The sequence below is a fragment of the Haemaphysalis longicornis genome, unplaced genomic scaffold (genome assembly GCF_048455015.1).
Source record: "Haemaphysalis longicornis isolate Haplotype H1 unplaced genomic scaffold, Haemaphysalis longicornis Haplotype H1 scaffold_1, whole genome shotgun sequence".
NCBI lineage: Eukaryota > Metazoa > Arthropoda > Arachnida > Ixodida > Ixodidae > Haemaphysalis > Haemaphysalis longicornis.
Window position 1 is genome coordinate 39413054 of NW_027526203.1, and position 15348 is coordinate 39428401.

General features: G+C 47.0%; 1 protein-coding gene across 1 annotated transcript; it reads right to left on the reverse strand.

The window, feature by feature from the left end:
• Positions 1 to 12319: 12319 nt before the first annotated feature.
• LOC144164949 (uncharacterized) lies at positions 12320 to 13955 on the reverse strand. The gene is made up of 5 exons (XM_077695173.1): positions 13664 to 13955; positions 13446 to 13577; positions 12774 to 13384; positions 12459 to 12570; positions 12320 to 12369 (listed from the first exon to the last, which is right to left on the reverse strand). Exons 1-5 carry the CDS (start codon positions 13953 to 13955, stop codon positions 12320 to 12322), a joined length of 1197 nt encoding a protein of 398 aa, XP_077551299.1.
• Between the last annotated feature and the right edge of the window lie 1393 nt (positions 13956 to 15348).

Sequence of the window (15348 nt, forward strand, 5' to 3'; positions counted from 1 at the left end):
CAAAGTACTAACCGTAAGAAGGCAGGAGAATGCCAGGATAGCTCCGGAGATGAAGAGGCGGAAGTATCCGCAATCAGCAAGGAGGAAACACCTCCAGTATTGGGCGAAAGCGCACCACTTCAGACCTGGAAGGACGATGATCCTACAGGTGATGCGGAGCTTGAGGATGGAGATAACATCCCGGTTGTGGATGCCATCACGACGTCGGGGCCGAACCCTCTAGACGAAGGGGTACCCGATATTGCGGGGAGAGTGCCCGACGAAACCGGTGTCTTTCCGAAAGACACGGGTAGTTGCGCGTTCGTTGTGCAGGAAGACCCAGCTCGAGACTGCGAATTCGCTGGGCAGACTAGCGTCGCTTTCGAAACTGACAGTTCGAGGAGCAAAGAGACTGACTCTAAGCTCAAGTTTGAAACCCCCGTGCGAAGCGGAGCCGCACTCAGCGGAGGGAACGCGCCGTACATAAGCGTCGGCGACGATCCTGTGACTTCAGCGGTGGGAGAGAAACCACCCGCTGTTTTGAAAGAACCCCGATTCGATGCTTCGGAGAGAGGCGAAGCCGCGCTCGTCGTAACGCGGGCACCGGCAGAAGGGAAGCCAGCACAGTTCCGGCTCTCAAAATCTGCGGCCGCTGCGACTGTGCCGCTTAGAAGAGAAAGGAGTGCCGAAGGGCCTGTAAAAAGCAAGTCAATGAAAACCGGCCTCCCAAAATTGTGCAAGCAGCTGAGCTGCCGAAACAAAGAGTGCAGGTTTGGGCGCAGGCTTAGGAGCAAACGTGTGCGCCGGCATTGCAGACAGCGGACAGGTGTAAAGAAGCGCCAAGCCGTCATTAGCCACTCGGTCGTTCACCAGGTGAAGGCCCAGGCAGTGAAACATTTTCGCGAGCCCGGTATCACGGCGGAAACGAAAGGGTTTGTCGCTTCGCGCGACATTTGGAAAGGAACTTTTCCGAAGAGAAGAATTCCGCAGGCGCAGTTACGCAAGCGCCCGATAGACACGGGCTAAACATAAAGAATGCAAATTTAGGTATTCACGTGGGATATGAGTGGAATTGTGTAAGACAGAGTTGTATTTTCACGTCGAGTACTGTATACCTGAACATTGTATTGATTGTTTCTCTGTCCTACTGTACGCGAAGCTTGTACTTATTTTGTCACTCTGGCTGTACAGTGCATATTCACGTACTAGTTGCATTCTGCGTAAATTTTACTTTCGCTGTTATACAGTACATTTGCCGTGTATTGTTGACGTTATTAGTTGTGGCATTCGTGAACTTTGCGGTTGCATGTTATTGTTTGTGAACAACATATTAGTTATGTTTCTTAGGAGTTTCATTGTACCAGTGCATTGTATGCTGTGTACTGACGTACACTCACTGTATTTGAGACTACGAGACTTTCGCACTGGAGTGCACGCTGTATTTTCATGAGTTCCCCACTTGTAATGACTACTGGCCAGACATTTATTATGGGCACTGGCTTAATTCGAATGTTGGAACTTTATTGTTCTTATACTCATGAGTTGTCCCTAGGATGTTTATTTGTTGAGAAATCTGCGCCATTCTTAGGAAGAACATTGGGCTGCACTTGATTTTGGGTTAGTGGGCAGAGCCTCTTTTGTTCACTAAGTGTGAACGACGCCTACGCACGACTTTGTGAGTTTGGGAATATTATTGCATAATATTCTGAAACTGGGGGGCTGTGTCACAAACTCGAGCGTACGACGTCTAAAAGTACCGTATGAGTTCTTCATTTTATTGTGCAGCGCCTAATTCTTCTTACACTCGGTTCTGTTCGCCCGAGACGGGGCTGGGGGTTTCTCGAACGAGGAGGCGGTAACGCGATCACCCGCCGGCTCGCCGGCCAGAAAACAACAAAAATAAAACCTCCGCCGCTCCGGTTTCGTCGAAGCTTCCAGTACTTTCGAGGAGGTGCGCGTGGCCTTGCCAGTGCTAAAGAGCGTCGATCATTCTAGAATGAAGAAGAGGGAAGTTATTTCGCTGACGGCGGCGGGCGCGTTGTGTGTGTGCTCTCCTTCTCCGCGCCGGCACGCCTATAAAAAGAGAAGCCGCGCCTAAGCAAACCAGCTACGTTTGGACGTCGTGATTGACAACGGCACCTGCCAGTTTGTTCATCACACCATCGGCGACCCGCGCCCTGGAGGACTCCAACGTGCTCCCGGGCCTCGAATCACCGTGATCGTCTCGGACGGCCTGGCCTACAGCGAAGCCACGCTTCCCAGGTAGCCGACTCGCCTCCGACAGCGGTGCATCGTCCGGCCCGGTCGGTGAATATGCTGGGACTCTGTCTCTCATATGCATCGAACCGTTCGTTTCTTTTTAGTTAACTGCTCCGATTCGTAATCTTCATTTGTTAACGCTCCTGTTTGTATCATTTTGTCTAATTGGACTGTTTCTTGTATTTGAATTCCATCTAAGTTGCCTGTAATTATCGATCCGTTACCTCGTGCTTGTGTTTGTAACTTGCCTGTCTAAATATAAGTCTTTGTGTTGTTTTTCGTTCAAGGCTCTTGCTCATTCTTGCCGCTCTAGTCGGCGAAAGCCGCACATCAGACGGCCACCCCCTTTGTCACCTGTGCCCTGTAGATTCGGTGGGGTTTGTTGGCTCTCTTGAGTCGACTCCCCATATCTTCTGACAGTGCACCCTAATTTAAGGAAACGGGTGACAGCCACTCTCACCTTCTTTATGTAATAGGACGAACAAGTCTTACCAACAACAACGACACGCGTTTTCCAATGCGAAATAATTTCTTGCTTCCTCCAGTACGCACGAACTACGGAAAACAGTCGGTTGAATTCAACGTGATAAAATTGTGGAACAACCTGCCGGTAGCTTTAAAAAGTCGAAAGCCATTATCATCCTTTAAGAGGTCACTTAAATGTTTCTTTCTAAATAGTCCTTCATTCACTCTCACCCTATAAATCCAAGGAAAGCGTATATATTCCGGGAAAATGTATGTCTCCAGTTCACTGACGTTGATTTCTGTGTTGCGATTTTTTTTAATCCATCCCAGTGAAAGCATGTTGCCTGATTAATCCCCGTAATGCGTTTATTGTGTAATATTATTTTACAATAATTCTGGTTTCATGCTCTGTTTTCTTTATAAAGGCTGAACAAATCAGTCTAGGCTGTTTTGCCATAATTAAACTGTTTTGTTCTATATTTCGACACTGTTGATGTCCAGTGAAGCGTCATTTTTTTTACCTCCGCTCTGAAATTTTTGCCTAATCAGTAATGAACGATCACCGCAATTGTTCATTATACCGTTATACCGTGTCCATTTGGTTTGTGTATAAATCTACATTATATTTTTGCTTATCTCTTCTGACTGCTCTTGATTTACCGTTTTTTTGAAATGTATTTTTTAACAAGAAGTCCCCCCACAGTGATAAACTATGGGACCTCTTTCTGTATTCTTTACCTATGTATGTACTGTATTATACGCAATATTCCTAATAAACTTCAAACTTCAAACTTCAAACTTGTTCAGGCAATGCCTGGAATGCTATGAAAAGGGTCTCCGAAGGTATCCCTCAAATTTAACGATTCTGAATAGCTTCGGTCACGAGAGTTAATCACAATATGATTCTCCCTAAATGGTAATAGTAGCAACAAACTTTATGTTTGTTTGTGTATAGTGAAAGTGTCACTTTGGTAAATTGAACGTGTACAAAGTCTGGTGGTCTAAACACTTAATCCCTATTTTGAATTCATGACCTGTGTTATACCGTCAGTACAATATTACATGGCGCATTGTGTTATCTCCTCTTCACATCTGGTATTTCACTCCTGCAGGGCTACCACGGGATTGATAAAATTCCCCCTTTCGAGCCTCTGGATGGGGCCAACTGGCTAACTTTGGACCTATGGCGGCTCTTCTGTCATTTAACTTTAAGGGTTTTCAAGTGCATTCCAGCATGCAAGCAGTAAAAAACAGCGCAGTAAAGAAAACACTCAATGAGAAATGATTTCGATGAACATTAATTTGGGGGTTGGGCTGGCATGACATTCAACGAACATATCGGAGCTGTGGGATATTTGCATTCGTTAATTATTTTTTTACACCTGAAGCTGTTACTAGGGATTTTTGTAAGTAATTGTAGTGCATTTAGTCCCGTCCACCCAATTAGCAGCAAAACCATTTATGGAAAAATTTCAGTTGCAGCTCGTGAATTTCTAATTTTTCTTTAGGCAAATGCTATCTCTAATTTCTATAGCTATTCAGTAGGTGAGACAATAATGTTTCGTTTTTTGCTTTCCAAGAAGAAATAGTTTTATGCTGTTGAATAACTCACAAAACATTTCGCAACTTCGACGTCTGACGAGTCTGTATCACGTTTAGTCGTATGTATCAAATGCCGGAAAAAGTGCATGAAATGTTTGATGGTGCAGAGAGAAGAACCATTGGGAACCAAAAGGAACCAAAGGAAACCCCTTGAGAAGTGCACTTGTAGTACTCGTGCTAGCCAAATTAGACAGCCTGCTGGCATTTTACAGCTACCGTTAAGCCACTCGCTCACTCTAATGTTCAAAATGCAGTGAACACAGCTTTGGATATAGAAAAAAAAGCAATCTGGGGATAACGCACAGCCTTGAGAGCAACATTCAGAGTTCATTTAGCGCACCACCCAGCAGTTAGGGTGATAGGCTGCCTTTAGTGCCCTGTTTTATGTGAGAAATTATTGCACTCTTTAGAAAATACTTGCGGATAATGTTGTGCCACATGCCTTTTGGAGGGCACATTCACTGGTGCTGTAGGCAATCAGAGCGGCTCAGTCACCCCAGAGTCATGCAGGACTGCCTAGCGCTGCATTCGCCCTGCAAAGTTGGCTGTCCGTACCGTCTATCTATGCCTGAACGGAAGCAGGTTTTACAGTGCTAGTATGGGTGCCATTGACTCCTGAAAAGATGCTCTCAGTATTGTGCCTCATACCCAGTGTTCCCTGCCAGTACGAACACGAGCCCAAGGTTGCAGGTTCGATTCCCGAACGTGGCGGCCACATTTTTGATGAAGGCAAAAAGCAAAAATGCCTGTGTGTTCGACATTTCGGCTGACGTTAACGATACCTAGGTGGTCAAAATTATTCCAGAGCCCCTACTACAGTGCGCCTCATCGTCTAAGTAGCGTTAAACCCCATAATCAGTTCATCAATAATTTAAAGTTTTTTTTTTCAAAACTGGGTCTAAATCATCTATCATGGTATAGTCAAGTTTGTGCTGCTTGTATGTATATAGCTGTATTTCAAGCAAAAAAGTTTTTTCTTGAAATCAAAGCACCAATAACACCAATAGCTTTGTGGGAAAAAATTAAGGTGTCCCTGACATACAGGGTGTTTCAGTGAACACTTTCAAAAATTCCTGAAGGTAGGCTTTTCAAGAAAAATAGGAATTCTCTTAAGGAACAAGCTATCAGGTTCGGCGGACGTCAGCAGTTATGAGAAACATGCGAATTACATAGTTAATTAACTAAAACTCTGTAATGACCTTTTTAATTAGCGAAGTTTGGTGGTTATTGCCAATGGCGAGTTTGTAGCCACAGAGACGATGATAACGGACCAGTTTTTAAAGCAAAGAAAAATGCACTCTGTAGAGCCCTGCAGCCCGCAAAAATCAAGTTTTTTTTTCACCATGAAACCGAAACGCAGCGCACATGGTGCGCCAGAAGTCTAGTGCAAACGCAACATCCGCTGATGACGTGTTGCAGTGACTGTGTCGCCCAATTCAAAAAGGCTCTGGTGATTCCCCACGCTAGGGAATCAGCTGATATCAACTCCATCGCCTCTTGTATTTTTTCAATGATCAACGCTCACCTTATACCACGGCTAGCGTTATCTTTTGTTTCGCTGGTAGGCGCAAGAAAGAGGCTAGCCATTGCCCACAACACGGTCGCCCGTTTCGGGAGTCCTAGTGGGCGTTGACGACAGTTTTGCTTTTCTTTTTTTATTGTCTCAACCGCATCTGACGCGGCTACCAGACGTGCAAGATGTGAAACGTCACCATCCGTTCCTTTTATTTCGTTAGGTTTATTTGCTGTTCGTTTATAATCGCTGTGTGTTAGAAAGCGCATCAGACAAAGGAAAGGTTTGTTTGCTGGGCGAGGAGGGCTTTCGCGGCTGTGACTGCTTGCTGAGGCTTCCTAGCTAGGGAAAATTGCACTTACATTTCGAATTGGCCGCCACATTCATTGAAACACGTCACCAGCCGACGTTGCGTTCGCTCAAGACTTTTAGCGTTCCTTCAGCGCCGAGTTTCGTTTTTGAGCGGAAAACAACGGCAGGTTTCCTCACGCTACAGGGCTTTAAACACCGACTTTTTCGTTGTTTTAAAAACTGATATGAAATCGCCTTCTCTGGGGCCACAAAATCACCATTGACAACAACCACCAAACTCCGCTAATTAAACAGTTCATTAGTAAAGTTTAATTACCCACCTAACTAATGTGCACACCCTTGATACTATCTGGCGTCCGCCGCAGCTAGCAATCTCCTTCTGAAGAGGGTTTCTTTTTTTCTCGAAGAGCCTATTTTTAAGAATTTTTGAAAGTGTTCGCTGAAACACCCTGTATTTTTTGTTTATATTTGGCTGTATAGAATGATGAAAATCATTTAGTCTGCATGATAGCACTTGCTGAATCTGTGCTTGCGGTGGTGGGTTGATTGATTGATTGTAGGGTTTAATGCGCCGACGCAACGCAGGCGATGAGGCGCACCGTAGTGGAGGGCTCCGGATTAATTTTGACCACCTGGGGATCTTTACGTGCGCTGAAATCTCGTACACATTGGCGTTTTCGCGTTTCGCCTCCATCAGAAAAGCGGCCGCCTCGGCCGGGGATAGAACCCGTGACCTCGTGCTCAGCAGCGGAACGCCTTAGCCACTGAGCCACCACGGCGGGTTTCTTGTGGTGGGGATGCAAACGTGTATCCAAATAAACGTATTGTGGGCCTTATCTTCCAGGCAACTTGTGAACGTGAGGTCAGAAGATGGACCCGCCAGTCGTGCAGCAAACTAACAAACATGCAGCCTGAAGTCCGCAGCACCTTCGAGATTTTCCGGTTGAAGTGGCTGGATTGTGCTACTATTTTGAAAAGCTGAACATTTCAAGGCCTCAAGCTTTGAACGTTTTATAGTTTGCATTGATATTAGTGACATCCAGTTGCTTTAAAGAGCACGTTTTGTTTTAGCAGTTGTGTGCCATGTAGCTCATCTGAATTGTTTTGAGTTCACAAAGCTTTAAAGGTGTTGTGCCACCAAATTTTAAGTCTGTAAAATCCTGCTGTAGGCTTTCTCTGTATGCAAGGACCCTCAACACAAAGTGCTGGGTACAGCATGCGCTTAATATATATTGTTACGGAGAGGAATACGTGAAAATGAAGGTGTATTTCACACACGCATGCACAGGGAAGCGAGCACCTCGTTGGACCTAGCACGAAACTCTTCTTCTTCCCAGCTGAGCCCTAGCACATGTCCGCAATTCTTGGGGCTATGTACTGACATTTCGTTCTTTGGCTACTGACCCACTGTAACAATATTGTAATTCTCTTCTAAAAAGTACCTAAAAGCTCTTCTGGAGATCGGGACCCATCGCTAGCGCCACTAACCCTGACGTCCGTGAATTGTCAGCATAACAAAGTTTGTGACGTCATACCACGTTAGCTACTCGAGCGACGTCAACGTGAACTCCAGTTACCACAGTTTGTTTGGTCGCTTGGTTGTATCAGACACATTAGGCCAACACGTCGGTGACTCGGACGAGTCGCCAAACCATCGGCCAACTTTCAAATCATCAGACCGCAATGTCACACTACGCCGACGGCGACACAAACACGTCGGCCGATGGAAAGTCGCCGTAGTGTGACTGACTCGCCGACCGAAGACGCTAGCAAAACCTGTCGCCGAGACGCGTCGTCGGGAATCGGCCGAGAAGCGAAAACTTCGCCCCGAGAACACTCGTGCCGCAATGAATGCGGCACTATTTCCTTAGTTTCTGGAGTGTAATAAACTCAGTAAAGTCCATGAAGCCCATGAAGCCCAGCTGTGATCTTCGGTGACGCCGCTACCCCGGAGCCGCATATGCGTGTACGATCGGCTCGCCTGTAGAAAATATAAGGTCAGTTTCGTGCAGAAGAAGAGTTACGTAGGGTAATTTGGGTAATAGGAGATTAATATCGGCCAAGGTTTTTAACGTAAAATGTAAAACCAAAGTACGGCAGGCACCATCCCTACAGTGCAAAATCGCAGTCGCAGCCGGGCACACTTATTTTTGCGAGCGCTTTCGCGAACGAGCCGAGTTGATGGCGGTAAGCTATTGCGGGGTCTTCGCGGAACCTTGCTGCGCAAGCGCTATTTAAAAAATTTCAGTTTACCAGCCAACAATTCTGTAAACTAGCTAGTAAACACCAACGTACGACCCGAAGGATGGATCTCCATCTAGTACACCGGCTATTTCAATTCAATACAATTAGTTTATTTTTCACCTCAACAATACACCAGGTAAAAAATGGTGAAAAAATGGCGGCCGAAAAAAAACTGCAATAAAGCAGCTTGACAGAGCTCCGGCCACCGTCAACTAACAGCAAAGAAGTGCAAACACAAGACATACATACATACTGTTAGATGATTCATTTCCTACTCGGTAACATTTCACACGGAAAAAAAAGAAAAAAGAAAGAAAAAGCGAGATAGCTGAGGAAACACAGTGAAACGCAATTAGAAACAGTATTTGTTCACTTTAGAAAAAAACTAAATGAAGGCGTGCACCGTAAAAACTAGATAAAAGCAACGTGAATGTTCAGCAATGTAGCGCTTGTCACATGTAAGAACAAGTACATAAAATGCAAACAGGCAACCAGGTAAAATTTCACGACATGGTATCTTAGAATTCCAATGACACATAACATTCGTTCGCGAGAGTGATAATGTATACATGAAAGTGACACGAACAATATTTCCTGCGTTCAGGGACACATTTTCGCAAGTAAAATTCAAGTAAAGCCATCACAACGATAGTTCCAACACGGTCTTGTCACTCATGGATAAAGGATCGATGCAGTGCTTATTAAGCTCCTTTAATGTGTTGGGTAAAGTGTGGCATAATCTCTGGCGCCCATATTCTGTGCGTGAGAATGGTACCTGCCAAGGAATTTGACATCGACAGGAGTATGGCAAAATCTTTTTTGTAGCTTAGCTAATTCCAGAAATACAGCTAATTTACCCTGTACTGCATTTTTATAGCTTCTAGTTAGGTTTTGATGATATAATTTAAATGCTCGGACTATCCAATTTTGTTTACTAATTCGTCAGTGTGTGCATTATACGGAACGTTTTCAATGGCTCGGACTGCCTTTTTTTGCAAAACCGTGAGTTTGTTCAAAATATTTGCTGTTGTGTTTCCCCATATTATCACACAATAACTGAGCTGCGAATGAAATAAAGAATTGTATAATAATTTTTCAATTTCAAAAAGAAGAAAATACCGATACCTTCTTATTATCCCAAGTTTTGCGAGCTTTTGAGCACACTGAGTCAACACGGTCGTTCCAGAACATATATTCAGTGAATATTACACCTAGCGTTGTTTTGACACATTTTTTCAAGCTTTACCGTGAATGGGCCCAAAATAATACTGTTTGGTATAGTTATGGGTGTATTCCGAGCACTATATAAGACGCACTTTGTTTTAGATTCATTAAGCAAAAGGGTATCGGTTTCATACCAATTTTTTATCTCGCCACAAAGTCTACCTGTTGTTCTCTTGTGTCAGGTAATTGTTTTCCATTAACAAACACTGGGCAGTCATCAGCATAAATGACAAAAGTGCATCTTGTACTGATATTGACAATGTCGTTTATGTAATACAGAAAGAGAATGGGACCGAGAATACTGCCTTGCGGCACTCCTGTGACAACCGGTCAAACATTAGACCTGCACTGATTAATTTCTGTAAACTGTTTACGTGATCCTAGGTACGACCGTAAAAGAGCTAGTATATTTCCTCGAAAGCCATATTTTTCTAATTTAGAGAGCAGAAAATTGTGATTGACGCGATCGAAGGCTTTACTGAAATCGAAGTATATTCCTAGGGTCATCATTTTTTTCTCAATATTATCTAAATTATCGCGGACGGTGGCCATTTGTTCGGTGGCGCAGGGGTCTCGCGCGTCGCGCCCGCTCCATCAACGTTGCGGGTTCGATTCGCGGCGGTGACAACTAATTTTTTTTGGGGGGGTGGGGAGGGGGGCGGCGGGGTTAAGGGGCATGGTTTGCATATCCATGGTTTTCATTTGTCTGCATCCGAGGATGCAGACAAAGAGTCTGTGTCGGAGTTGTCGCAGCTTGACATGATGAGTCAGCGTGCTTACTTCCGTGGTGAAGCACGTGTGTGGACGCCGCAGTAAAGTCACAGCGTACCGCAGCGCAGCATGGTAGACACACGTGGCAGAGCGTCCTCGCGACACTGTGCGCTCACTGCTTGAATCGGCACCCAAAAACCGAAACCAAATCCTGTTCACATGAATCGTGCGATAATAAATTTTTTACTCAGAATATGTGCATGTGAGAGCATGTGTCATGCTTTTTAAAGCAATACAAAACGCTTGCAACAAAGAATGCACAAGAAACAAATTTGGTGGCACAACACCTTTATGAAAAGGCTGCAAGCTCAAGGCTGTTTTTTTTATACAAATGCACTAACAAAATCATCTTGAGCTTGCAGCGTTTTTTGAAAGTTTGTGAATAACAATTCAGAGTGAATAAAAATGCATTGCATTCCAGCGTATTATCTTGCTGGCGTGTGCTGCAAGTGTGTTTATCGCTATGAAACATCTATTGTAGCACACAGTAGATTTATTATTTTAACGATTTACAGTAATTATGCATGCTTACTTAATACTACATGTGCCATAAAAAGAAATTGCAACATTACTCCTGTAGTTAAAAAAATAGCAATTGTACTGTAATTACATTGTATGGTACATTTCTTGTAGTGTAGTTGAACAGAACATGTTTCGTACTGACATAGTACAGAATTTGTTCCATAACCTACCTGTATGGGATATTTCCTGTAGTTAAGCTTTACAGAACATTCTCTGTTCAATATGAATATGGAACGTGTTCTGTAGCCTAGCTACACGGGACTTTTACTGCTGCCCATGTGTACGGAACATTTCCTGTATCCAGTTATTATGAAATTTCTTCCATAATTTAGTACCACGGAACACTTCCCATCACCTAATGCTACGCAACATGTGCCGTAATGCTGTAGTACGGCACATGTTGCGGCAACAAAGCATGGACATGTCCCGTAAATTAACTGTTTTTTTAACAGTGTAGGCGTCTTCGGAGGCGCGTGTCCCCGAAAGTTGGGGATAAGTTTCTGGAAACAAGAAAGATAGAAGTAACGTTGATAGAGAGGAAACGAGCTTCCTGGATGAAAGAACAAACTCGAATACCAGAAAGCATAAAACGCGCTCGAAAGAACTTCAAAGCGAAAGGGGATGTAAATCGAAGCAGTTGCGACGCCACTGCACTTGTTGATGGGCGTATGCAATGCTACATTGATTCAGCAACCACTGCTATATTGATTGGTAGCGATGATCTCTTTTTGGTCAAGGCCAAATCCCTGCAAGACCATACCGTACAGATGGTTGATTGAAGTCGTTGCAGCATGCGGCTTCGAATTTGTCCAGGACAATACCCAGGGAGCGTTCCTTGTCATTTTTCTGAATATCGACATCAAAGTCGCCGACGATAGCCACGGGCGTGTGCTGTTGTTTCAGCCAAACAAAATGCTTGCGCAGGTAAGGGCCGACTTCTATTTTGGAGTTTTGAGGAGGTGGTTTACATGGTTTACAGGTTTACCACCGGCATCCCCTCGGTCGATGGCACTGATCTAGCGGATATATGCGCTAGGTGCTATGAGGGACGCATTGCGCGAGAATTATGATGATGATGATGATGATGATGATGTGTATATCCCATTTGTATCAAATGTGCACAATTCTGGCACCCTAGCCGTCACTTCAAACTACAGGAAGGAGATTATCAGAGGAAAGGATAGGCATGGCATAGGGCAGGCACTGCATGCACGAATCACGGGGTTCCCTATGAGTCAGTGTCACCGTGTGCAGCACCTTTGTCTCTGGACCCTGGTTGCCGGGTCCGCCACCACCACTGGCGCAGTCTCTCCTTCGACGTCGTCACCAACGTGGATCTGGTGTCGCTGTCGCAGGTCACAAGTCCCAACGCTTGCAGTAGAGTGGTGCCCTCTGGGTGAGTTGGCGACAACACAGCACACTGGGTGATCACGTGCTCCGCACTTTCCTGTGCTTCCCCGCAGGCTCGGCAGATGGCACTTTGCACAGATGGGGATGAGTCAAAGCGCTGACGGTAGAGGAGGGTCTGGAGTACTCCCGCGCGGGCCTCGAAGAGCAGTGCACTCACGCCCAGTGTTGTTGTCGTAAAACAATCCCGCTGCTGGGGTGGACTTGTAAGAGCGATACAGCTCCAGTGTGGACTTGGGAAGCATGGACGAGCACCACTGGCCTGTGGTCGGCTGCAACAAGTCCACCCTAGACCCACCTTTCCACAGAGCTTTGGGAGAGAGCCTTTGCCAGCTCCGGCCTCGAAGATCAGCTGCGCCTGATCGAAAGGGCTGTCGACGCGGCCCAAGCTCAAGGCATCCTGGAATGAGGACGCCTCTCTCAAGCATTTTCTGGATTAATTAAAGTTTATTCTCTCTCTCTCTACCTCGCGTACACGTTTCCGCGCCACGTTGCTCAGATTCTGGGTGCCTGATGTCTGTAGCGGCTCTGCAAGAAAGCCGAACTTGCGACTCAGCGTGTGTAGTCGGGAGGTCCACATAGTCTGGGTGCCCTTGAAGCCCATGTACCGGAAGACACGTCCCGCCCACCGCTGATCGTCCATGCGCCGAAGTCGAGCCTCTAAGGCCAGCTTCCTGCTTGCTTCTCGAGCCTCGAAAGAAGACCATCCTAGGTCACGCTGGATGAACTCAACGGTCACGCCACCATGGCAGCCGAGCGTCACGCGTCCCCCCTCGCGCTGGCCACGCTCCAGCCACGCTCGGGTGCTGGATGAAACGCACGTCACTGCGTTGGCGAAGGTCAGTGCTGGGACATGGACCGCTTTCCACAGCTCACGAACGAGGGTGTATCTGTTGCACCCCCACATTGACCTCCGGCGGAGCACAGCACTGGCTCTTCGGCAGACCTGCCTGAGGTGTTTTTCGTGAGCCTCCAGGAGATCCGACGAAGAGGAGAGTATCACCCCAAGGTACCGGTACTCGGTCGCCCAGGGGATGGTGTCGTTGTTTGGCAGAGCACGGTGTTCACTCCTGGACTTCCGGAGAACTGGAGCACCGCGGATTTCTTGGGTTGAAGGAGAGGCCAAGCAGGGAGAGATGTGTGGTACTCAGGGTGATGAGCCTCTGGATGTCGGGGATGGTTTCTGCCAGGAGCACCAGATCATCCGCGAAGGCCAGTCCGGGCAGCACCCAAGTATGTGGTAGTCCCTCGTACAGGAACTGGAACGGGAATCCTAGTCCTGAGTCGATCAGACTTCGCTCCAGCCCCGATACACACAACATGTATAGCAGGGGGGAGAGCGGACCCCGACGTACCGGTACAGACCATACCGGTACCGCCAGGCCACAACGGTGTTGTTCTCGTACAGCCGGCGTAGGATGTCCACCAGTGTTTGTGGCATACTCAGGGCCGACATTCGGCTGAGCGTCGGCTCGTGTGGAACGCTGTCGTACGCCTTCGCGACGTCGAGGAAGCACGCGAAAAGACTACGCGACTCCTTCCGTGCCAGTTCAATTGTCTGGCTCAAGGTGAACAGATTGTCTTCTAAGCGGCGACTGGATCGGAAGCCATTCTGTAGCTCCGTCAGGGCCCCGGAGCACTGCGCCGAGGCACTCATACAGCTTTTTACTACAAGGATAAAGAGGCGGTACATTACACTGGTCACCGGGATGGGTCGGTCCCCAGCACCCCACCTTTCTTGCGGACGAGGCGCACGCGGCCGCACTGCCAGTCCGCTGGAAGCGGCTCCCCGGCGATGATTGCGGTGAAAATAAGGGCCAGTGTGTCGCGGGCCACATTCCCTAGGCTTTTCACCAAGCCCGCCGGTATTGCATCCAGACCCTGGGCCGTGCTAGAGCTCATTCCGGCAAGTGCGCGGTCCAGCGCGCGCCGAGACACCTGCCAGTCGCACTTGTAAGTGTCCGCGATACTGCAGTGTGCAGCGCACTTTTCACTTCGCTCTTCAGTTGCATTGGGCGGCAAGGGGTCGTTCAGCTGCGCCATGTGTCGGGTGAGGTGTTCCACGATGTCTCTGACGGGCTCGCCGGTTTCATCCCGGAGCTCTGGTGGGGTGGGTTTCCGATCAAGTGTTGACGCGTGCGCCCAAAACTTTATGACTCGTTTTTCGCCCAGCAGTACTTATGGAGCGCAGTTGGGCGTAATCGTGAGCCGCGTTTTTCCGTTGTACGGCCTGCTGCATGGTCCGCTTGCACTCTAGGTACTGCTCCCACAACATTTGGCACTGGCCTGTGGGGAGTGCTGCCGTCACCGCGGCCCTTATAGACCTTATGCAAAAGTCCCGCCATCTACCGGACGAAAAACGAAATGAGCGCGAGACGCCATGTTGGGGAATGGCGGTTGCGGAATTGCTTGGTACAGAGCGTGGGAGGGGCTTTCTCGGCTTGGCGATCCTTTTATTTTCAGATTTAAGCGCAGCATAATGAGCTACGAGTGGTCTCTGGACCTTTCTCTGTTGCCTACATTTCCGAGAGACGTTGTAAATACGCATTATGCATTGAAAATGCAGTCATAAAGGCACCGGCAGGGAAGTTTTGGGGGGCTGTCGCGTTTCTTTTTCTTTTTCTTTTTTTTGCTTTGGTGTTGGTGTTCGCATCCTGCGGGTTTCTCAGGAAGTCATCCCTGAAACGCTTCGAGCCGATGCAGGCCGTCCTGAGGTTGAGCTTGGGGGAGGGGCATTCCGCGATATAGATATACGTTAACAGGGCATTTGCAAAAGAAAACAAATACACGTAATAAAATAAATTGCATACCTGGAAACATTTTTTAACAGCAGGGCTGTTGTAGCTGACCGTACGTAGTGTGTAGAGCGCAACGCGTTTGGCGTGTAACACGTTAAACTTTGCCAATAACTTTCCAATAAATTGCCAATGAATAATTAAATTACTAATAAATTGCCGAGCGCTAGCGAGCGCGTGCCTCGCAGCGACCGCCGAGCATCCCCATCACGCGCAGGGGCTTTAGTAAAAAAAAGCAACTGCGAGAACTATAGT